Source organism: Chelonoidis abingdonii, chromosome 4 (assembly GCF_003597395.2).
Source record: "Chelonoidis abingdonii isolate Lonesome George chromosome 4, CheloAbing_2.0, whole genome shotgun sequence".
In the NCBI taxonomy this organism is placed as follows: Eukaryota; Metazoa; Chordata; order Testudines; family Testudinidae; genus Chelonoidis; species Chelonoidis abingdonii.
Genome location: NC_133772.1, coordinates 28,299,918 through 28,322,311, shown reverse-complemented (window position 1 = coordinate 28,322,311; position 22,394 = coordinate 28,299,918). Strand labels below are relative to the sequence as shown.

Here is a 22,394-nt window from a genome sequence, read left to right as displayed (position 1 = left end):
CATCTCATCTGGCTGAGCCCAGGGCAGGGGGAGGCAGGGTGGGACTGATGCAAAACTCTGCCTGGTTATTGAGTAGTGGCACTAATGTCATTTTTATTATTTGTCTCCCCTCCTCAGTTTTTCCAGTTCCCTCTGGCTGCCTCCTATAGGCCTCTCCCAACCCCATGCCCTGTCCCACACTCTCCCCAATCCTCTGTCCTGTCCCTCTCTGTTCCTCACATCCCAATCCCAGACCCATAGCACTTTGTCCCATACTTGGATTGCCTGTCTCATTCCTTTCATTCCAGCCCTATTCAAACCTGCCTCATCCCCTCTCTATCCCATACTTCCATCCCGATCCCCTGCCGTGTTCCCCCATTCTTGCTCTGTACACCCCTGCCTCCTGCCCTTTACCTTCCCATCCCATATTCAACCCTACACTATTCTCCGCCCTGGTCCCATCCCCCCACTGGCCCGATGCCACTACCACCACCTGGTCTGTCATTCTTCCCCCCAGGGCAGGTGGCCCGAGTCTGTGAGGCCCTGCAGGAGAATGGGGAGTTCGAGCGTCTGGCACTGTTCCTTTGGGCTTTGCCACCTACCCTTGCCAACAGATGCCACCAGGCCCCTCCATGGGTGCCGACCTGCCCTGAGCTGGAGCTGCTGGGCCCCCATTCCTCAGCCCTGCTGACACCCTATTGCAGCCAGGCCTCACCTTGTGGGGCCCCAGGGACCTTAGGGGGCCTGGAACAGTACCCATCATGCAGGAGACTATCCTTCTCAGCCTTTCCCAACAGCAACATCCAGCACAGGGTCAGCAGCTTCAAGGTGAGCAGGGCATTGGGTGGTGGGTTAGGAGAGGAAGAGGGTCATGAGCAGCAGATTGACAGCCCCTTGGTGAGAGAATAGACTGTAGGGGACAATCCTCCACCCCCAGGGAATAGACTGTGGGCGATGATTAAATAGACTGTTGGGGGCAACTCTGCCCCCCTTCCTCCCAAGAGGAATGCTCTGTAGGGCAATCCCACCTCCTCCTCAGGTGGGACAGACAGGAGGAGATGATCCTGTCTCCCACAACCACCACCCAGTGAAAGATTGCAGTGGATGATGCTGTCCACCAGGATGGTGAATGTTTTATATGGGACTATGTATGGCTGGGAAGGCTTATCAGGGTGGGGTATAAAGGTGTCCCTGCTGACCCCATCCCCATGTTGATATCTGTCCCACTGCCTTTCTTTCTGTCCCCAGGAGAAGACACGGAACCTGCTGCGGGAATGGTACCTGCAGGACCCCTACCCCAACCCCTCCCGCAAGCGCTACCTGGCCCATGCCACTGGCCTTACCCCCACCCAGGTGGGGAACTGGTTCAAGAACCGCCGACAGCGGGACCGTGCTGCCTCAGCCAAGAACAGGTGAGGGGACTGAACCTCCACAGGATCCAAGATGGTGCCTGCCCCAGCCTGCAGCACACAGGCCAAGTGGGACTGTATGGGATAGGAGACATAAATGGAATATGCAAGGAGTGGGGTGGGGGCAGTAAGGGGTCCTGTGCTGAAGAGAGTGGGTTGGAGTGCTCAGTAGAAAGCACCATGCTGCTGGAAGCAAGTGGGCCAGTAAAGTGTGCTGTGCTGCAAGGATTATGGTGAGGCTCAGTATGGGTTGCTGTTCTTCAGAGATTGGGATGGGGTGTCAGTAGGGGGCACCATGGTTCAGGAAGAGGGGCAGGGGCTGACTAGGGGGCATTATGCCGCATGGAGTCAGGTGGCAGGGATGCAGTAGAACAGAGGTTATCAACCTTTTTCTTTCTGAGACCCCTCTCAACATGGTATAAAAACTGCAGGGCCCAGCGGAGGGGAGGGTGGAAACAGGGCTCTGGGCCAAGGGTGGGCCCTCAGGCATAGGAATAAGCATAGTTTAACTTCTGTTGTGGTGGGGGCAGGGGCTGGTGGGGCTTAAGGCACAGTGGGATCCAGGAAGGCAGCGCTACCTCCACCTTTTGACTCGCCACAGCAGGCCACCCAGCCTGTCTGGTTGTGGGTGATGTGAGTTCAGCTCAAAAAATTTGAAAATGCTCAGGGTACAGGGATGGGACAGCTCAGGGCTGTGTGTGTGGGTCGGCTCTTACCGGCTGTATGAGCTGAAGAGCCGCTGCAACCTCAGGCACTAGCAGCAGACAGGAGAATGCTGTGGCTGCTTGCTCCATGAAACCAGCCAGAGCAGCAGCTGCCCCTTGCGTATTGGAGAAAATATTTTCAACCCATTTCCCACGCCATGAGGGCTGGTCCAAGAGCACCTCATGTCTGGCATATGGGATCAGGACACTTGGGTTCTATTCCTTCCTCTGCCAGAGACCTTGTGCAACTCCCTACACCTCTCAGTGCCTGTTTGTTGTCTGTGCAGGGTCCGGAACAATGGGGGCCTGATCTCAGTCAGGGTGTACAATCTAGGTTGAGGGTCTGTGCAGCAGCCAGCACAATGGGTCCTTGATCTTGGATAGGGTCTCGACAATATCTGGCACAAAAAGAGGCCTTGATGTTGGACAGGGTCTCTTTGCATGGTACTAATAACTTGCAGGGAGGGTTTGTGCTGGGAGAGGGATTACTATAATTGAATGGGGCTTTTAATTCTCTAGTTGTATTATTAATTGCTCCCCAACCCAGGTTCCAGAAAGATTCATCATCCCAGCCTCTCAGGGCTGAGAGTCAAGACATCATAGGCCTGAGTGACACCCCATCTCTGCAGGAGCACAGCAGCGCCCTCAGCAGGCAGACGTATCCCACCTCAACCATCAGTGACAGCAAGAGAAGCCTATGAACAGCAGAGATCTGCACCTGGCCAGGGGTGGGCGGTAGTCATTGATTTCCCCACCCCTACCATCCCCCTTGAATGACATGAAATGATGTGACCTGCAAGGAGATTCAGCCAGAAGCCACAGGACAAGGATTACTAGTGTAAGCAGAGGCTGAATGAGCTCTCCTCTGACATCTAGCAATGAGCCAAGATGAAAAGATTTCAGGAACAGTCTGTATTTGCATAAACATCTTTCTACTCTTTCTGGGTGCACAGCACGATGAAGCTGCTTCACCAAAGCAATCAGTTTTTGCTGGTGTTGGATTACAAATCACTTTTTTGAATATGTTGTTATCCTTATTATATAAGTAAATGGCAGCAGAACTGTACTTAGCCTGCCCTGATTGAGGGGCTCACTCGTTATACAGGGATGCCAAAGCCTAGGGCAGAAAAGAGAGGGTAAGAGTGAGTGTTCACGTCTCGTGGTGTGGGTTCTCACTAGTGAGCCCTAAGCATTATTTGCTACTCTTCTTTGTAGTGTTTAAAAATTGAGCTGATTAGACTTTTTTGTGTGTGTTCAGTAATCACTAGAGCTGAAATCACTGATAACTAGGTGTTGAGCATTAGAGCTGGGGTATGGCAGTGAGGCAGTGAAAGAAACTGCAAAGCCTGCACTAGAAGCGAGGTTCCTCCCACCTCTTAAAATCACTGAGAGCTGTTTTAAGTGGTAGACCCTCAGAATGTGATATTACAGCAGAGAAATGGCAGTTGAAGTGGGTAGTCCTGGTGCAGTGAACACTAGCAACTATGAGCCACTTGCAATGATGCACACAAACAGAGGCAGTGCTCAACACTTTTGGGATGAACTCATGTGAACACACCTCTGAACTATGGGTCTTTGCTGATCAAGGACAGTAACTGTGAATAGGGTGCACTGGGGAAAGTGGTGTGTTTTTACACTACAAGATGAGAAACTGGAGCAAAGAGCACTACCCAGTGTACTCTGAGCTGGGTATTTGTTCATGGTCATATGCTTTTGAATTGTGGCATTTTCCCAAATTAATGCTGGGTTCCTTTTCCTGTTTTACTAAAAATTTTCTTTGTTGTACACAGACTCAATGCTTGCGAGTCTGCCTCTTAGAGATGCCTAGGGGTGATGTCTAATTTTCCCAGATTACTGGGTGGGAGTGTGACGGGTTGGATCACAGAAATCCTCTTGGGAGCTGCCACCCAATGTGCCAAGACTACTTTTACCCCTGCCTTCCCTGCCAGCTTGGGGCCCCAGCACCCTGTCTTGCTGAGCCAGACACTTCCATCTGCTTCAACACAGACCCAGGGTATGAATTAGTTGCCCCAAAGCTGCAGGTTTACCTGAAAGCAGCTAACAGAAGAGTTTCTGTTTTTAACACTCTGATGCCCAACTTCCAATGGGGTCTAAACCCAAATAAATCCGTTTTACCCTGTATAAAGCTTATACAGGGTAAACTCATAAATTGTTTTTCCTCTATAATACTGAGAGAGAGATATGCACAGTTGTTTGCTCCTCCAGGTATTAATACGTACTCTGAGTTAATTAATAAGTAGAAAGTGATTTTATTAAATACAGAAAGTAGGATTTAAGTGGTTCTAAGTAGTAACAGACAGAACAAAGTAAGTTACCAAGCAAAATAAAATAAAATGCGCAAATCTATGTCTAATCAAACTGAATACAGATAAGATCCTCACCAGTTCCAGAATGCTCCCTTTTACAGACTATTCTGCTTTTAGCCTGGGTCCAGCAATCACTCACACCCCTTGCAGTCACTGCCCTTTGTTCCAGTTTTTTTCAAGTATCCTGGGGGGTGGAGACGCTCTCGCTTTAGCCAGCTGAAGACAAAATGGAGGGGTCTCCCAGGGGTTTAAATAGACTTTCTCTTGTGGGTGGAGACCCCCTCCTCCTTCCTATGCAAAATCCAGCTCCAAGATGGAGTTAGGAGTCACCTGGGCAAGTCACATATCTATGCATGACGCTCAGTTTTACAGGTAGCATCCATTGTTTACATGCTACCTGGAACGTCCTCAAGTCGACTTTTTATGTGGATTGGAGCATTCCAAGATCCATTGTCCTTTAAGTGTTTCTCAACATTTCTCCAGCAACTGACCAAATGCTCTACTAAGGTTATTTAGAAATTAAGCCAGTACACAGCCAACATTCATAACATTCACAGCTTCAAATACAAAAATGATACATGCATACAAATAGGATTAATACATTCAGTAGATTAACCTTTGAGATATGTTACATGGCGTATGTAGCATAAAACACATTCTAAGCATATTTCCATAATGCCTTATGGAAGGTACTGTCATGGGGGGTTCAAGCTATTTCTGTTTTGTATTATTAAGAGGCACTCCTAGATATTGAACCTAGGCCTTGCTGCTGACTCCACCTGACAGAAGGATTAATCCTGAGTGGAAAGATATGATTTTTACCCTCATCTGAGGGGCAGGTGAGGGTAAGGCAGCAGTGCTGAGCTACTGAGCAGTCCTCTCTCCATTGCCCTCTCTCAACATGCACTGGGTTCCAGAGAAACCTACCCCACAGGGAGTCTGCACTGTTCTGTCCCAGCATGTGCAGGGGGTGCAGATGTAGAGGCGCTGGGGCTCACTAGGGCCGGATTCAGGAATCTAACCTGCTATCCCCACAATCTGAACAGTTGGTGCTACACGGAACTAAATTAATGGGGAAGGAAAATATTTGTTATGAGAGACCTGGACTTGACATGACCAGAGCCATCTTGTGTATGACTTTAGCATAACCTTGTATGCTCAGCCACCGTAAGTTGGAAACAAAAACCATAGAGTCAGGACACTTTGGCTTGTATTGCAGTGTATGTACACCCCGTCATGGGGTGTCAGCTCATGAACTGTTGAACAGAAGGGATATACTGCTGCCTGCTAGATTTTATAATGGTGACTCTGACAACCAAGTGAGTTAGTAGGGTCTAGTAGTTGGAATCCCTCTCACTCTCAGGGCAGCATGGCCTGATGGCCTAAGTCAATAGGCAGCCCTTCCTTACAGGGCGCTATAGGCCAGAGTCCATAAAGCTGCCCACCTCCATGGGGCTGTGTGGCTTATTGGCCCATCAGGGAAGTGGGACACCACCTAGGGGTGTGTGGCATCTGGGGTAGTGGTACTGGGATTCTCCCTGCTCCTCAGACTCCCAAACCAGGGCCCTGGCAGGTCTCAGACCTGGAACAAAAAGCAAGGCTACAAAAGTTGGTCCAAGACTTCCCCTCCATTTTATCTTCCCATCCAGTGCGGATGAACATTGCCAGTCACCATATATACATCATTCCCAGGCAGAAGGTCTGCAACTAACATCGCCCACTTCCCAGGAAAATGTGGGAAGTGGTCCAGAAAGAACTTGAGGCAATGCTGGCCTGGAGAATAATGGAAGAATCCCAGCGTGAATGATGAAGCCCAAAGTCTGATGGGACGGTGAGGTTCTGTATGGACGTTAGGGCACTGGCAGTGGCAAGGGTGTTTGCCACTGAGGCAGTGGGGATCGCCCCAAAACATGCTGACCGGTTCCCTGGTTCTACAACTGCAGCAATGTCTAAGTCCCCTGGCTGGCTTCCTACCCTGTCTTCTGCTGCAGTGGTTGACAATGCCCCTAGATCTCGGGGGTCCTCAGCCAGTGCAGCTCCTGATGGCTCATTCCCCTCTCTGGGTTCTGATGTCAGCCAGGGGTCTGTCTGGGGCTGAGTGTGTGACCCAGGCTGCTTACACCCAGTGCTGAGATGCAGCCTCCTCTGCAGTGGGGCACAGTGGCTGTTTATACAAGGACTGCTCACCTGAAGCAGAGATGGGGTAAGGCACTGGGGCTGTTTGCATGCAGATCCTCCACGTATAGCAGAGATAGACCTTTAGGCCCTGGCCCCCTGCTGTGTTTGGGGATTGACCTATTCCCACCCAGCTGAGGGGTGGAACCCTGATCCCCAGCGCTGCTGGCCCCATCACCACCAAGGCAACAGCACAGTGGGAACTGACGGGGCTTGCTTCAGCTGAGTGACAGAGAACAGCCAGGTTGGGTGAGCCAGCTGGAGGGCCACACCTGTGCACAGATACAAACACGTGTATGTACAGAAACACACACAGACGCAGCAGCCTTCTCTCCTGGAAATGTATGTGAATCATAGAAGATTAGGATTGGAAGAGACCTCAGGAGGTCATCTAGTCCAACCCCCTGTTCAAAGCAGGGCCAACCCCAACTAAATCATCCCAGCCAGGCCTTTATCAAGCTGGGCCTTAAAAACCTTTAAGGAAGGAGATTCCACCACCTCCTTAGGTAACCCATTCCAATGCTTCACCATCCTCTTAGTGAAATAGTTTTTCCCTAATATCCAATTTAGACCTCCCCCACTGCAACTTGAGACCATTACTCCTTGTTCTGTCACCTGCCACCACTGAGAACAGCGGAGTTCCATCCTCTTTCGCAGGGCCGACTTTAGGAAGTGTGGAGCCCAATTCAAATATTTTCAGCGGAGCCTCAGCAGGCATGTGTAAAAAAAAAAAAGTAAAAAAAAGCCTTTCATTTCTTAGCAACCGGTTCCCTGTAAAAAGTTCTGATTTAAGGGATGTGCCACAGTATGTATTTTTTGTACCAATAGGATTACCATACGTCCATATTTTCCTCCCAGATGATGATTTAAGAACCAAAAAGCCTGACGTGTCCTGGAAAATATGGATGTATGTTAACTCTTTTTTAAAATGATGGGCCTGAACTAGAAATGAGCTCTGTTTTACATGTGTGGGTCCCCGCCACTCCCTGGGGGTGTGCTAGGGTGACCAGACGTCCCGATTTAATAGGGATGGTCCTAATTTTTGGGTCTTTTTCTTATATAGGATCCTATTACCCTCCATCCTCTGTCCCAATTTTTCATACTTGCTGTCTGGTCACCCTAGGATGTGCACATGTGTGGGTCCCAGCTGCTCCCTGCAGAGTTACTGCCCTGGGAACTGCAAGGCACCAGTGGACTTTGGAACCCCCATTCCTGTAGTTGAAGGTTGCTATCAAATCTCCCCTCACTCTTGTCTTCTGCAGACTAAATAAGCCCAGTTCCCTCAGCCTCTCCTTGTAAGTCATGTGCCCCAGCCCACTAATAATTTTTATTGCCCTCCACTAGACTCCCTCCAATTTGTCCATATCCTTTCTGTGTGTGTGGGTGGGTGGGTGAAAACTGGATGCAATACTCCAGATGTGGCCTCACTAGTGCTAAATAGAGGGGAATCATCACTTCACTAGATCTGCTGGCAATGCTTCTACTAATGCAGTCCAATATGCTGTTAGCCTTCTTGGCAACAAGGGCAAACTGCTGACTCATATCCAGCTTCTCATCCACTGCATAGGGGTTTCCAGTAATCTCCTCCCTCCGCCCCTCCCCCCAGTGGTTTTAGTTCCTGGAGGACACTCCCATACAATCTCCATCCCACATGAACACATACAACTGTTATACAGTTGACACCATGGTCTTGTGAGCCCAAGAGCAGGACCAGCCCTACACCAAATTCCTCCCCTCCCCACAATTTGTTAAACTTCTGAATAACTTATTTATTGCCTTTGCACACATTTCATGACTTTGATGCACAATTTGCATGCATGATTTAGCCCTGTCATAAAAGATGATAAATTAGTATGCTAGGATCTGTAAATGTGTATTTATTCATGCTACATATTAGCAAATAAAAAAATTGTTTCAGCTAAGCTTATAGAAACTTTAATTTTAAGAATAACTGAAATTTACTAAAATCAAGAAATTGATTTGTGCACCAACATTGGGTGGACCAGTATTAGAATTTTAACACTTGTCCTTTAGTTCAAAAGGCCGCTTTTTTCATCTTTGACCGTACGAACTGAAGCACAGTATCAGAGAGAGCCAACACTTTCATATATATATATATATATATATATATATATATATATAAAAAGTTGCAGCTGGACTCTCCGTTCACTTCAATCTTATTTCTCACTGACTGGCTGGCAACACCCTACCCCTTATATACCTACAAGGGCGTGGCGACATTTTAGGAGGTTGGAGGAAAATGTAGTTCTCAGAAAATCTGGAAGATTCCATGAGATTCTACAAAGGTCCAGAACATTCTAGGAGATGATTCCACATATTTTCCTTTTTGTCGCTAACAAAAACAGTGCCCTGAGCCCAAGTACCCAAGAGTACAAAATCTCTGTCACAGCTCCCCTTTTGGAAGAGGGCCAGCAAGGGGACTGGCCCAGTAGACTGGGAAAGCCTGCAGGTTGTGCCATGGCTGCTATTATCTCTGATAATTTCAAATTTCATCTATTCATATAATAAATCAGCTCATAACAATCTGGCACATCATTCATAAAGCAACTGGTTGACAATCACCCCCATATACATGTGTTCCTTTTAGACCCTGCAGAGCACATTTGCAGCAGAGCTCTCCCATGCTCCCCTTACATCTGTCACTCCAAAACCTTTGGATGTGAACCTGAGACCTATTCCTCCCACCCAGTGCCTAGGGAGCAGGGATGGTGACTCTTTGTTCCTCAAGGCATCAGCAGCCCCAGTGTTCACTCTCTTGGGGCATTATGGGAACTAACCCTTTCGTTGCATGGGGGAGCAGGCTAGGCCTGGTTCTGAACCATGCACACTGCTTGTAACCACGGAGGAAGCTCAGCCTCTGGTAAGGGACCCTCCCCAACAGCCAAAGCCCCTATTCTCTCATGTCAGGGCCTGGGAATCCTGTGGCATCCTCCCAGGTTCTCTGGATACAGGGAGTAGTGGATTGACCTCCCCACCCACCCACTGGGTTAACCTTTGTTTCCCACATGCTGAAGTGAGATGAACATTTCTCCCTCCTCCATTCTGTTCAAGGTCATTCAGATTATCACATATCATCTCTGCATGGGATGGGGCAGGCTTCTTCCTTCCCAGAGGACTTTTGGGGTGTGTCTGTCTCAATTATCAGAGGGGTTCCCATGTAAGTCTATAGCCACAAAAACCACGAGGAGTCTGGTGGCAACTTAAAGAGTAACAGATTTATTTGGGCATAAGCTATCATGGGTTAAAAAAAACACTTCTTCAGATGCAACTGCCTCAACTGTTGCTTGTGAAGGGTTTTGTCTGGAAAGAATCCCTCAGGGGTTGTCACTGCCTCCCACTCTCAACATACATGCTGCTCTACTAAAATAAATTCCATCTCTAGCTGTGGTGGGGCAGCCAAGGCAGAGGGGACTGGCTCAATCTCTTCTGTCTGATAAAATGGTCCAATCTGAAAAGTCTGGGAACATAACAAAGGCAAGGCAAAGTTGGCTTCATAACAGAAAGAGTTTAGCAGACTTCGCTCTACTGGTTGTGGAACACACCTCCTTCCCAAAGGTGTCAGTGGGGAGTAAACACCATAATGGCACTGCTGACCATTGTCATTTAGGAGGTGTTATCTCCTGCCCAACAAAAGAAGGCCACCAGACAACCAGTACAGCACCTTGGGCTAGTGAGAGCTCTTTGTCTCCTATGCAAGTAGTCACAGGTTCAAATCCCAACCACATGCATAGATATCTACTCCTTGAGCTAGAGAAGCAGCACTTTTATCTGATAGTGGTGCATGGGTATTAAAGTGCTCAAACAGACCAGGCTTTCAGTGTTAGACTCCCATAGTAATATTTACTATGTAACAGAAAGTGCTCCGTGCCCTGCTGCAGCAAAAAATGGAAGCTGGGATCCAGACTTCCAAAAAAGATAGGAAACAAAGGGTAGGAATAAATGGTTAGTTTTCAGAACGGAGGGAGGTAAATAGCCAGGTTCCCCTATGGACCTGCAGTGCACCAATGTGGTTTGACATATTCAGAAATGCTCTAGAAAAGGGAATAAACAGTGAGGTAGTGAAATTTGCAGACAATACAACATTTACTCAAGATAGTTAAGTTCAAATCTGACTTCCAAAGGGATCTCACTAAACTCGGTAACAAAATGACAGCTGAAATGCAATGTAAACAAATGCAAAAATATACACATTAGTTGGGATTGTGTTTTCCATACATACAAATTGATGGGTCTAAATTAGCTGTTATCACTTGGGAATGACCTTGGAGTCATTGTGCATAGTTCTCTGAAAACATCCACTCAATGTGCTGCAGCAGTCAAACTAGCTAACAGAATGTTAGGAACCATTAGGAAAGAGATAGACAATAAGACAGAAAATATCATAATGCCACTATATAAATACATGTTACACCCACATCTTGAATCCTGAATGCAGATCTGGTCAACTGTAACAGATCGCTGACTCACCAGCACGGTGCTTCCTGCTGGTCATCTGGGAATTAGCTCAATTCCAGCACTCAGAGTTACCCCTACTGGCCAGCATCTCTCCTATCTCAGGCCCCATGTCCCTCCAGCCCTTACTTTGGGATTCTGCCTCACAGCAGTCCCCTGCTCTGGGTCTCCCCAGACAAAGGGGTTGGACCTGCTGCCTTTCTTGCCCCAGTACCTCCTTTGGCCTTCAGCAAGGCCTCAGCCTGACGACTCGCCAGGTCAGAGCTCCCCAGCTCTGCCTGCCCTTCTCCAGCACCGCCCTGCTCTGCTTCAGGTATCCTGTACTCCCAAGCCGCTAGGTCCTTCCCACTCCAAGGCTGGAGTGAGACTCCCTGTCTCCTGGCTCACAGCCTCTCTTATCTGGGCCACCTGTGGCCAGCTACTCAGCCAGCCTCCCTCAGCTGCTCTTAATCCCTTTTCTTGTTGGGTCCCAGTCACAGCCCTCTCTAAGGGCTGCTTTCAATCCCTGCTCTCCTGGAGTGGGGCAGCCGCCCCACTACATCAACCCACAGGAGGCGGATGCTGGATGAGGGAGGTGCTCTGTGACTGTGGGGCCTATTTCCGTTCCTCCCTAGTTTCATGTATCCGGGCAAAGGTTCACTGCGCACTGTCCGCTGGCTCCCTCGACACCTCTGAGAAGCAGCGGGCGCTGTCCAGGCTCAGTGTCCCCATCCGGTACCCTCGTTTTGAACCTATGACTTTCACCTCAGTCCCTGTTTTTCTCATTTGTTGTCCCCCATACTCATTTGGTCCCTGGGTCCAGTGGTCCCTCCCGCTAGGCTGGGGGAGGGGCCTTTAGAAGTGGGCAGGCTTGCACCCACCCACCTCCTGGGTTTCCAATAAGACTACATTAACCCATCACAAAAAAGATATTAGAATTGGAAAAAATGCAGAGAAGGGCAACAAATATAATTAGGGGTATGGAATAGCTTTCATATGAGGAGAGATTAAAAAGGATGGGACTGTTCATCTTAGAAAACCGATGACTAAGGGGTGGGGGAATGTGATCAAGGCTTTTAAAATCAGGAATGACACAGAGAAAGTGAATAGATAAGTGTTATTTACCTTTTCATATAACACAAGAACCAGTTTAGCATTAAGAAGTGTGAATGCTATTTTCTAACAGGAGGTGTTATCTCCTGCCCAACAAAAGAAGGCCAACAGACACCAGACAAACCATTGTGGCACATCAGAGGACTTTGTTGATTTCTTCCCCCTCCTTCCTCCCACAAAGCGAAGACATGCAACTGAATGCCTCCCAAAGCTGAATTTGTGACTTTGAAGTAGACTAGGGAAGTTAATAAAAAGTTTTAACAAGGAAGAACTGTATCTTCCTTGCCCCTCAGAGACCAAGCAGCATAGATTACTAAGCATAAGCAAAAGATCCCCAGTGCTCGACCTGGGTTAGCCCTAAAGGACATGTAGACTTTGCTTTTGAAATATGCCTGCAACTTGTGTGTGTGTGTCTGTATGTTTACCTGCTTTAATCTTGTCCGTTTTAACTTTTATTTCCTTTTCCTAGTTAATAGATCTTTAGTTTATTATAGGATTGGCTACAAGCATTGGCTTTGGTATGAGATCTAAGCTGCAATTGACCTGGGGAAAATGACTGGTCCTTTGGGACTGTGAGTAACCTGAATATTATTGTGATTTTTTGGTATAAGGGACCATCAAAGGCAAGTTTACCTGAGTGTTCAGATATATTGGAGTACCCAAGGGGACGGTCTCTGACACTACGGTTAGACTGCTATAGTGCTATAGTAATGAGTTCACTTGATACTTGGTTAATGAAATCTAAGTATAGAACTCACAACCAATTTAGGATTTGTGCCCTGCTGCTTAACAGTCTGTCCAGAGGTGGGTACTCTTAACCCACGTCAGGACAGCTTGACAGCCACCAATGCCTGAGGACCCTGCAATGGTAGAGAATTGATTAGGTGGGATATGCCCAGACAATGCCAGCAAGGGATCCGCACCATTGACCACAGAGAAAGGGGGAAATCATCACAATCCTGTCAATCTGAGTGGGCAGAAATTCCTTCCTAACCCCGAATCTGGCAAGCAATGTGACCCTAAGAATTGACCCTATGACCGCTAACAGGGATTTTTGAGAGGGAGTTCTCCAGGTGAATGAGAAGCAAATATGGGACCCTTGGGATAAGTGGCTGTCTGTAGTGTGTTTTTGTGTTTGGGGATTATTTGCTGTGTGCTGAGCTTGTGTTTGCCTGTCGGTCTGTTTGTTTGAAGGACTGTGTGCTGTGGCTGGCAGTTGGAAGCTGTGAGCTTCTAAACAAGGGAAAGCTAGAAGCCTCTTTTAACTGGCTGAGCCTTAGTCAGGTGGTGGGGCTATCAGGAAGGCCAGCGCTTTATAAAGCCGTGAGCAAGCGACTGGGGCTGCTAACTAGGAGTTTTGAGAAGGAGTTGGGAAGGCGGCGAGGTACACTTGCCATTCTTTAAAACCTTTAAACTACACTATAATCAAAACTTCTTGATTTAAAGACAAACCCTCTCATTAACCTAGGTAGCTGTAGGAGAGAATGCAGGCAGAAGCCCAGCAGCAAAGTGGGGGCTATCCTGTTTATTGCACTCAATGTAGCATGTATGATTACCTGCCCTGTGGGCGGGAGGCGTATGCGTGCATTGGTGCAAGTTGCTCCTGGCCCTCAGAGACTGCGTACGGGAGGAGCTAAGGGAGGCAGAGAGGTATGTTGATGAGGCTTTCCAGGACACTGTAGATTTTGTCCCACCTCATCAGACAGCCCCTGCACCATTGAGAAGGATGAAAGGCTCAGGGAAGGAGAGCAGTCAAGGGGAGCAGAGGAAAACCTTCCCATAGTTGGGATCCTTCTTCCAGATGATGTTGAGGTATCCTCTCACACTGAGGTACCTCTTGGGGGAGGGAACTCCAGTCATTAGGAAAAGGCAGGTGTTAGTAACTGGAGATTTGATCATTAGAAACATAGATAGCTGGGTTTGTGATGACCGAGAGAACTGTATGGTGACTTGCCTGCCTGGTGCGAAGGTTGTGGATCTCTTGAGGCATCTAGATAGACTTATATGTAGTGCTGGGGAGGAGCTGGTGGTCGTGGTACATGTAGGTATCAGTGACATAGGGAAGGGTAGGAGAGAGGTCCTCGGGGCCAAATTTAGGCTAGGAAAGAGACTAAAATCCAGGACCTCTATGGTAGCATTCTCAGAAATGCTTTCAGTTCCACTCACAAGGCCAGGTAGGCAGGCAGAGGTTCAGAATGTCAATGCATGGCTAGGACGATGATGTAGAAAGGAGGGGTTTAGATTTATTAGGACGTAGCAGGGCCCACTTGGTCCTGCCTCTGCTCTGCTCCAAAAAATCACTCAGAGACCTTCTGGCTCAGCAGTCACCAGTGCAGCTTATTTACACAGTGCAAACCCACCCCCTCTCATCACATATCACTGGTGGTTCCAGCCTCAGGGGCTTCTCTTTCTTGCAGCTAGGAGGGAAGTGCTCTCCCTCTCCTTCCACTCTCTGGTTTCTCTGCCCTTTCTTCTTTCATACAGCTCCAGGCGGGCAGCTGTTCTCCCTCTGCCAATCAGGCTCAGCTTCCTCTAGTCAGCTCCAATTTACCTCCCTTAATTGGAACTGGAGTGACATAGGGCTGGTGAAGGTGTTTTGCTGTGTGCAGATCACCACTCTTTTCATACTCTCTGAAGAGTGCTTCTGTCTATGGCTGCCAGCAAGGAGTATAGACTTTGCAATAGTCCTGAGGAATAGGTTTCATGGCAAATTTGATAAGAAAGTGAACAAAGTGGTCATAATTTTCTGGGATTAGGTTGATATGCTGTATCCCACCTTCAACTTCTGTGATATATGCAACCCAGTTTGCTTTGTGGAAATTCCCAAAATCAAAGCCATGTGCAGAATAGTAGGACACTGTTGGCTACAAGGCAAGGTTCCAAATGCTGTTTGTAAAGCTATGATGAAGTGGGAATGTTTAATAATATTGTTATGATGCCTGTGTGTGTCTCAATTTCCCCTGTGTGTGTGTCATTATTACTTAGGTCAGGAAAAAGTGATGTTTCCTCTCAGGCGTGGTGAAGAGACATAGATATGGGTGTCACCTAGCTGTCTGCACCTCAATCCCCATATCAATGGAGCATCTGAGAAGACAATGGCAAATTCAATTGCCTGGACACTGATAGCTAGCAATCAATGATCCAGAGACAGATAGATTTCCCTGCCTCTCAACAGCAGGGCTGAGCCGCATCTCCCCATCTTGGAAACAAAGAACTGGAGAGGTGTGAGGTAGGCGATAAGAGTTGGCTTCTGGAGGGATTCGGATCAAGGAGGTTGGATGGACAGAGAGACAGAGCTTGAACGAGGGGGTTCACTACAGCTTGGCTGGGCTTTGCACTAATCAGAGTAGACTATGCTTTAACCTGCATTCCTGTGTGCTAACCTAAGGATTGCCTGTGCTGTATTCCAGATGACTAATAAACCTGACTCTTTTGACAAGGCTGTGTGAGTGTCAATGCAAATGTTTGGCAAGGTGCCTTAGTCCTTGAAACGTGTAAGTCTTCATCAGGGGAGTCTGTCACAGATGGACTTGCTGAACAGGGCTCATGGAGTGAAGCACAAATGCTGCAGACCCAGAGGGCTGGTCTAAGGCGGTGGTGAAGCTGTGTGGTTTCCCCAGGGGGAAATGTGAGACCCTTTGGGGGTTTGGCACACTGAATGGGTTCCTCCTAGAGACTGTTCCAAAGTTGGGTCACAACACTGATTGTGTGGAGAAATGACAAAAGTTTTCAGAGGAACACCGCTATTGTAGTTCATCAGAAAGGTCTGGATTTGTTCAGTGTTTCTTCTGAGTGATGGAAGTTGGTTCGGGTTGAAAAGATGATGGACTTCTGCAAGCAAAGCTCAATCTATGAGTTGCTCACCAGCTGCATTATTTCTACTATAGCCCCATTGTCAGTGGTGGCTATTAAGATCACCAGGGTATGCAGCAGGGTGGGAAAAAGACAAAAGTGAGAGCTTTGGTCATTCATTATTTGGAGGTTTGTTATGGTCAGTTGTCCAACTCTTATTGCAGCAATAGAGACACAATGGTTTTGGATTACTCCAGAACTGAAATATCTTTATAATCATGACTGATGTACAAGGTGAAGCCAGTGAACCATTTTAGAACATTGCATGGCAGATGCTGTCATCTCAGGCACCTTTGGCAGATGAGCATCAACACACAATGTGACTGTGGACACCAATCAGAAAATTAGTGTACCAGTGGGTAGCTTCGGAAGTGGCTTGATGCAAATCTGATATGCCAGTAGCAAACAATCAAAGTCACAATCACTGTCAGTGCTCACTTTGATTGTTTGCTACTGGCATATCAGATTTGCATCTTCACTTCTGAAGCTGATCACTGGCTCACTAATCTGGGGCAGGTTATTTGAACATCACTAATCACCTTTCTTGCCATACAAAAGAAGACTACGTTCTTAGAGAAGGGTATATGCTTGCTGTGTGAACCACAGAGTTGAGTATTTCAAGTTTTTCCTAATATCCAACCTAGACCTCCCCGACTTCAACTTGAGACTATTACTCCTTGTTCTGTCATCTGCCACCTTTGAGACAGCCAAGCTCCATCCTCTATGTAACCACCCCCTTCTGGTAACTGAAGGCTGCTATCAAATCCCCCCTCACTCTTCTTTTCTGCAAGCTAAATAAGCCCAGTTTCTGCAAGCTAAATAAGCTCATAAGTCATGTGCTCCAGCCTCCTAATCATTTCCATTGCCCTCTGCTGGACTCTCTCCAATTTGTCCACATCTCTTCTGTAGTGAGGGGACCAAAACTGGACACAATACTCCAGATGTGACCAAGACCATCCCTAGCTTTTCACGGGGGAGGGAGGAGGGCTCAGGCCTCCAAGGGGAGGGGGGAACTGGCTTGGGTGTTGGGGGGAACTGTCCCCCAGCACTCACCGGTGGCATGGCTGGGACTGAGTCGCTGCACTTCCTGCTGCTGGTGAGTACAGGCCTGGCCCTGCTGCAGTCCTCTGGGGAGTAGGGGCGAGGTTGGGGTGGAGCAAGGGCGGGAGAAGAGCAGGACTGGAGCTTTGGGGAAGTGGTGGAGTGTGGGTGAGGCTGGGCCAGAGCAGGGGTGGAAAGAGGCGGGGTTGGGGTGGAACAGGGGCAGGGACCATAGGGAAGAGGCAGGGCTGGGGCTGAAGCAGCATGCAGCTGCGCAGAGTACCCTACTTAGCTGCATACTTTGTATGGATGTGGCCTCATCAGTGCCGAATAGAGGAGAATAATCACTTCCCTCAATCTGCTAGTAACGCTCCTACTAATGCAGCCCAATATGCCTTCTTGGCAACAAGGGCCCAGTGTTGACTCATATCCAGGTTCTCATCCACTGTAATTCCCAGGACGTTTTCTTTTGTTTTTATTTCTGTTTTTTGCACCCTAGATGTGATATGAATTGTCTGTCACCACAAGGAGAAAGCTAGACTGTAACCTAGAAATTCTGATGTATCTATACTTGATTGGCTTTAACACAGTAGACCAACACTCCCCCGCTTCACCCCAAAGCTGGGGCTGGACCAGGGGTCTGCAACCTTTCAGAAGTGGTGTGCCAAGTCTTCGTTTATTCACTCTAATTTAAGGTTCTGCATGCCAGTAATACATTTTAACGTTTCTAGAAGGTCTTTTTCTATAAGTCTATAATATATCACTAAACTATTGTTGCATGTAAAGTAAATAAGGTTTTTAAAATGTTTAAAAAGCTTCATTTAAAATTAAATTAAAACGCAGAGCCCCTTGGACCAGTGGCCAGGACCTGGGCAGTGTGAGTGCCACTGAAAATCAGCTTGCATTCCGCCTTCGGCACACGTGCCATAGGTTGCCTACCCCTGGGCTAGACCATATTTTTATCTTGGAGTTCACAGTAAGGGTGATAACAGACCCATGCCTCAAACAGGGAAGGTTCTAGAAGCAGTGAAGCCATGACATCACAAGCTCCCATGGGGTTCTGGAACACCAGCCCTGACTTTGGCAATCAGGGACTTTTTGGTACTCTCCACTCCACTCCGGTTAGCAGCTATCTGGATCGGGATCCAAGAATCCAGGAAGGGGCCAAATCCCACAGTTCCTATTCCAACTAGGCCCACAAAGGGGGCAAGACAGCTATCAGCACCCCTGCAGCCCTGACAATACTCCACGATCCCCGGGCCATCAGCTTCCGCACTGTGCCAGTCCCCTGAGCCCTCTTGGCTGGCCTCGCCATGGCCCCTAGTCTGAGGGCTGCCCAGCAGAGTAGGGAGACAGACTCCATGCTCTCATTACTGTGGTTGCCTTGTTAAGGATAAGGTCCCACAACAGACACTAACCCAACTGCTCGCCACTTCCTTCACAGTGCACCTGGTGTAAGCAGCTTGTGCTGGGCCTGGTTCAGACATCACCTAGAGTGCAGCCTCCAGTTCCAGCCACACTGCAGGAATGGCAACTCTCGTGCTACTGTCCATCTTGGCTTGTGTCCTTGTGGGGAACATGGGGAAGATATTCCGGCGCTGCGAGCTAGCCCAGGTGCTGCACCAGGCAGGGATGAATGGATTCCGAGGCTACAGCCTGGCTGATTGTGAGTGATCCCCTGGCCTCCTCATGGGTCCCTTCCGTTTTCCCTTGGGGCTTTGTGAGTAGCCTCCCAGCCCCACCCATGGGGCCCTGTGCATATCCTCACCCTACCTCCCCATGGGACTCTATGTGCATCCATTCCCCCAGCTACTCACCTGTGGGGCTCTGTGCATACCCCTCCCCATGGGGATCTGTGCATATCCCGCCCCCTAGGGTGACCAGACAGCAAGTGTGAAAAATTGGGAAGGGTGGGAGGTAATAGAAGCCTACATAAGACAAAGCCCCAAATATCAGGACTGTCCCTATAAAATCGGGATATTTGGTCACCTTACTCTCCCCTGCCCCATCTCCCGTAGGGCTCTGTGTGTATTCCTCCGCCCACCCTACCCATGGGGCTCTGTGCATATGCCTCTCCCAGCCCTCCCCATGGGGATCTGTGTGTATCCCTCCTCCCTGCCCTCCCCGTGGGGATCTGTGAGTATCCATAGCCCCACCCCTCCATGGGGCTCTGTGCAGATCCCTCCCCTACCCGCCCCCCCATGGAGCTGTGTGCATACCTTTCGCCATGGGGCTCTGAGCGTACCCCTCCCCCTGCCCCACCTCCCTGTGGGGCTCTGTGTGGATCCCTACCCCCACCCCACCTCCCTGTGGGGCTCTGTGCGGATCCCTACCCCCACCCTCCCTTCGGGGCTCTGTGCATTACTAAATCCTGCACCAGGGCTGTGCATGGCATTCCATGAAAGTCGGTTCAACACGGACACGGTGGACCATGAAGCTGATGGAAGCACTGACAACGGCATCTTCCAGATCAACAGCCGCCAGTGGTGCGATGACTACAGGAGCTCCACCCAGAACCTCTGTCACATGCACTGCAGTGGTGAGTAACCCTCTCCGACCCCAGTGCTGACCCCTGGGCCATGGCACAGTGCTAAAGACCTGTCTGGCAGGGAGCAGGGTGGGGACCTGTAGGGGGCGATCCTTCCTGGTAGTCAGGGAAACCAGCATCAGGCCCAAGACGTTTTGGAATGGAAGGCCACCCTTGCCTTCAGTGGACAGCAGAGGGCAGCACAATGGGGTCTGGGTTGGTTGGCTGAATGATGATATCGCCTGCTAGGAAGACCAGGGCTCCTAGGCTATGGTGTTGAGCTACCAAGGGATATGCCCTGGCCTCACTCTCTTCTCCTCCCCCATCCTAGATTTGCTGACCAGTGACATCAACGATGACATCGTGTGTGCCATGCAGATTGTGCAAAAGCCAAGGGGTATGGGGGCCTGGTAAGGGGGAGCTGGTGGAAGGGTGTGGGTGGCGTGCCAGTGTAGCAGTGCATGGCAAACTATGCAGCACAGTGTAACGTGACACTATACTGCCAACCCAGCTCTACAGCATGCAAGATGGAAGTGCACAACACAGAGCTGCACAGCACCACACAAATTGATATATGTACTGCTGCAACATGGAACTACATGTTGCAACATAATAAATGCAATGAAACACAATGGTATTACAGCAGTATTTAGTGCAACAAGGCACTACACAATGCAGGACCCCAGACAACCCCACAAAACAATGCAGTGTAAAGAAAACATACAATGTAGCTCAGTACTCTTTATACAACCCAACAAAAGACAAAACTCCACAGAGCAACAAGGCTGTTACCATGCTGCCCTGCCCACAGGCCGCGACATCTCAGCACTGGACAAGTAATTCTTGTGCAGTGCTGCTGTTACCCAAATGCTCCACACCAGAGGCAACTACTGCTCAGCACCATGTGAGCTATCCCCCCACATTTTCACTGTGTGGTGTAACCTTGCTGCCCCACCCGAAAGGCAGCTGCATCTCAGCACTTGGTGAGTGAGCCCTGCATAGAGTCTCTGTAGCTGTTACCCAGCTGCCCTGCTCAGAGGCAGCTACCTCTCAGCACTGGATGACCCATCCCCATGCTGCAGCACTGCTCTCAATGCCAGTTGATGTCGCTGACCTTGCTCTCTGTTTACCCTTCTCAGGCTGGCCTGGAGGAAACACTGTGAAGGCCATGACCTCTCACAATGGGTGGAAGGATGCAATGTGGGAAGTAGATGAAGGAGCACCTTGGGATGCCCTGGACCTGCTAGATGGGGTGTACTGCAGTCACATCAGTCTCCTGCAGATTTAGCACCTCATTGAAATCCTCTGTAAGCACCTACTTCTCCTTCTTAACTAGCTCTAAAGTGGGTCATTGACTGTGGGGGAGTGTTGTCCCCCTATTGGGATTGCACCTTAAGGCACTGGGAGCAGGTTTTCCTGAATAAAGCTGTCTGATGGTCTAATGACAAAAGGGTCACAAATTTTATTTAGAGAAGACAGTAGGATGGCGGGGGGGGGGCGCGGGGTAGGGGCGCTAGAGAGTCAGGACTCCTGGGTTCGTATCTCTCGCTCTGGGATGGAGTGTGGATTCTAATGACAAGGTGGGTGGGGGGGAGGTCTGAGTGTCAGGCTCCTGGATTCCATTCCCAACTCTGGAGGGCTGGGAGTCAGGACACCTGGGTTCTATTCCTGATGTGGGAAGGGCTGGAAGTCAGGATCCTGGATCTTGTTCCCATTTCTGTTCATCCATCTCCCTGAGCCTGTTTCTATCTATTATGCCCCTGTCACATTAACTCTGAGCAACTACTATCCACAATGAGACCCTGAGGAAGATGGAGTCATCCCGCCATCTCAGGAGGCAGGCTATCCCCACAGCACGGGGTGAAAGTGACCCTTTGCACACAAAGAACTGTAAATACAATACACTTCTTGGTTAGCATGGTGAAGGCCCCTTTGCCTTTCTGATCCTCAACTGCGTCATGTGACTGCTTCATTGTGTTTACATAAATCCCAGTTGCTTACTGGGAAATGTTTTCAATACCCAGCTAAGACCACACACATTCCAGTGCTGGTCACTAAACTGAGGTCAATTCATCTGTCGGCCCTATGAGAGAGGTGTGTACGGGATAGATAAATATATAACCAGGTGTTTATGGGATAGACAGATGCATATGGCAATAGAAGAACAGACAGAGATGAAGCTGGGTGTGGGAGAAGAAGCCGAGTGGTATTTGAGGTGATCAGAGGGCAGGCCAGAAGAGCTTAGGGTGACCAGATGTTCTGATTTTATAGAGACAGTCCAATTTTTGGGTCTTTTTCTTATATAGGCTCCTATTACCCCCCACCCCATCTCAATTTTTCACATTTACTGTCTGGTCACCCTGTGTGGGGCTGTGAGAACTGGCACAGCCTGGCAGCTCCCATATGCTGGTCAGATTTCCCTGTCCCCAGGATCCTAGCCACACTGCCTGTATGACCAGCATGGGAGCAGGGACCTATGTATTCCTCTGGCTCCAGATGGGAACAAGCTGAAGGGACAATCCTGAACATGTTCATTGCTCCCCATCTTCAGAGTGTGCCGCACAACCTGGATAAGTGGTTAAAACGTGAGAACAAACCACTCTTGGATACATTACTGCACACAGCCCTGTGGCTGGGATTTGATTAAATAAAAATAAGCAGCAAAGTTGCAGCAGTGCCAAATAGTGCAATCCCCTCCTGCTTTGGTATAAATAATTCAGTTAGCACAGAACCCAGCAGCCCTAATTCCGGCACTAAGCTCTGGTGAATGGGGAAACTCCACATCTCTTTGCTAGCAGGTTATTTTCCTGCATGT

At 48.9% G+C, this 22,394-nt stretch overlaps 2 protein-coding genes across 2 annotated transcripts; both read left to right on the top strand.

Annotated features, from left to right (window-relative positions):
• The first annotated feature begins 456 nt into the window (after nucleotides 1-456).
• Nucleotides 457-2,793, top strand: LOC116833492 (homeobox protein SIX6-like). Its single transcript, XM_032795066.1, has 3 exons — nucleotides 457-807; nucleotides 1,228-1,391; nucleotides 2,640-2,793. Exons 1-3 carry the CDS (start codon nucleotides 457-459, stop codon nucleotides 2,791-2,793), a joined length of 669 nt encoding a protein of 222 aa, XP_032650957.1.
• A 15,786-nt stretch (nucleotides 2,794-18,579) lies between these two features.
• On the top strand, nucleotides 18,580-20,794 carry LOC116833493 (sperm acrosome membrane-associated protein 3-like). The gene is made up of 4 exons (XM_032795067.1): nucleotides 18,580-18,718; nucleotides 19,433-19,591; nucleotides 19,911-19,989; nucleotides 20,719-20,794. The coding sequence occupies exons 1-4, from the start codon at nucleotides 18,580-18,582 to the stop codon at nucleotides 20,792-20,794; spliced, it is 453 nt and encodes a 150-aa protein (XP_032650958.1).
• The last annotated feature ends 1,600 nt before the right edge of the window (nucleotides 20,795-22,394 follow it).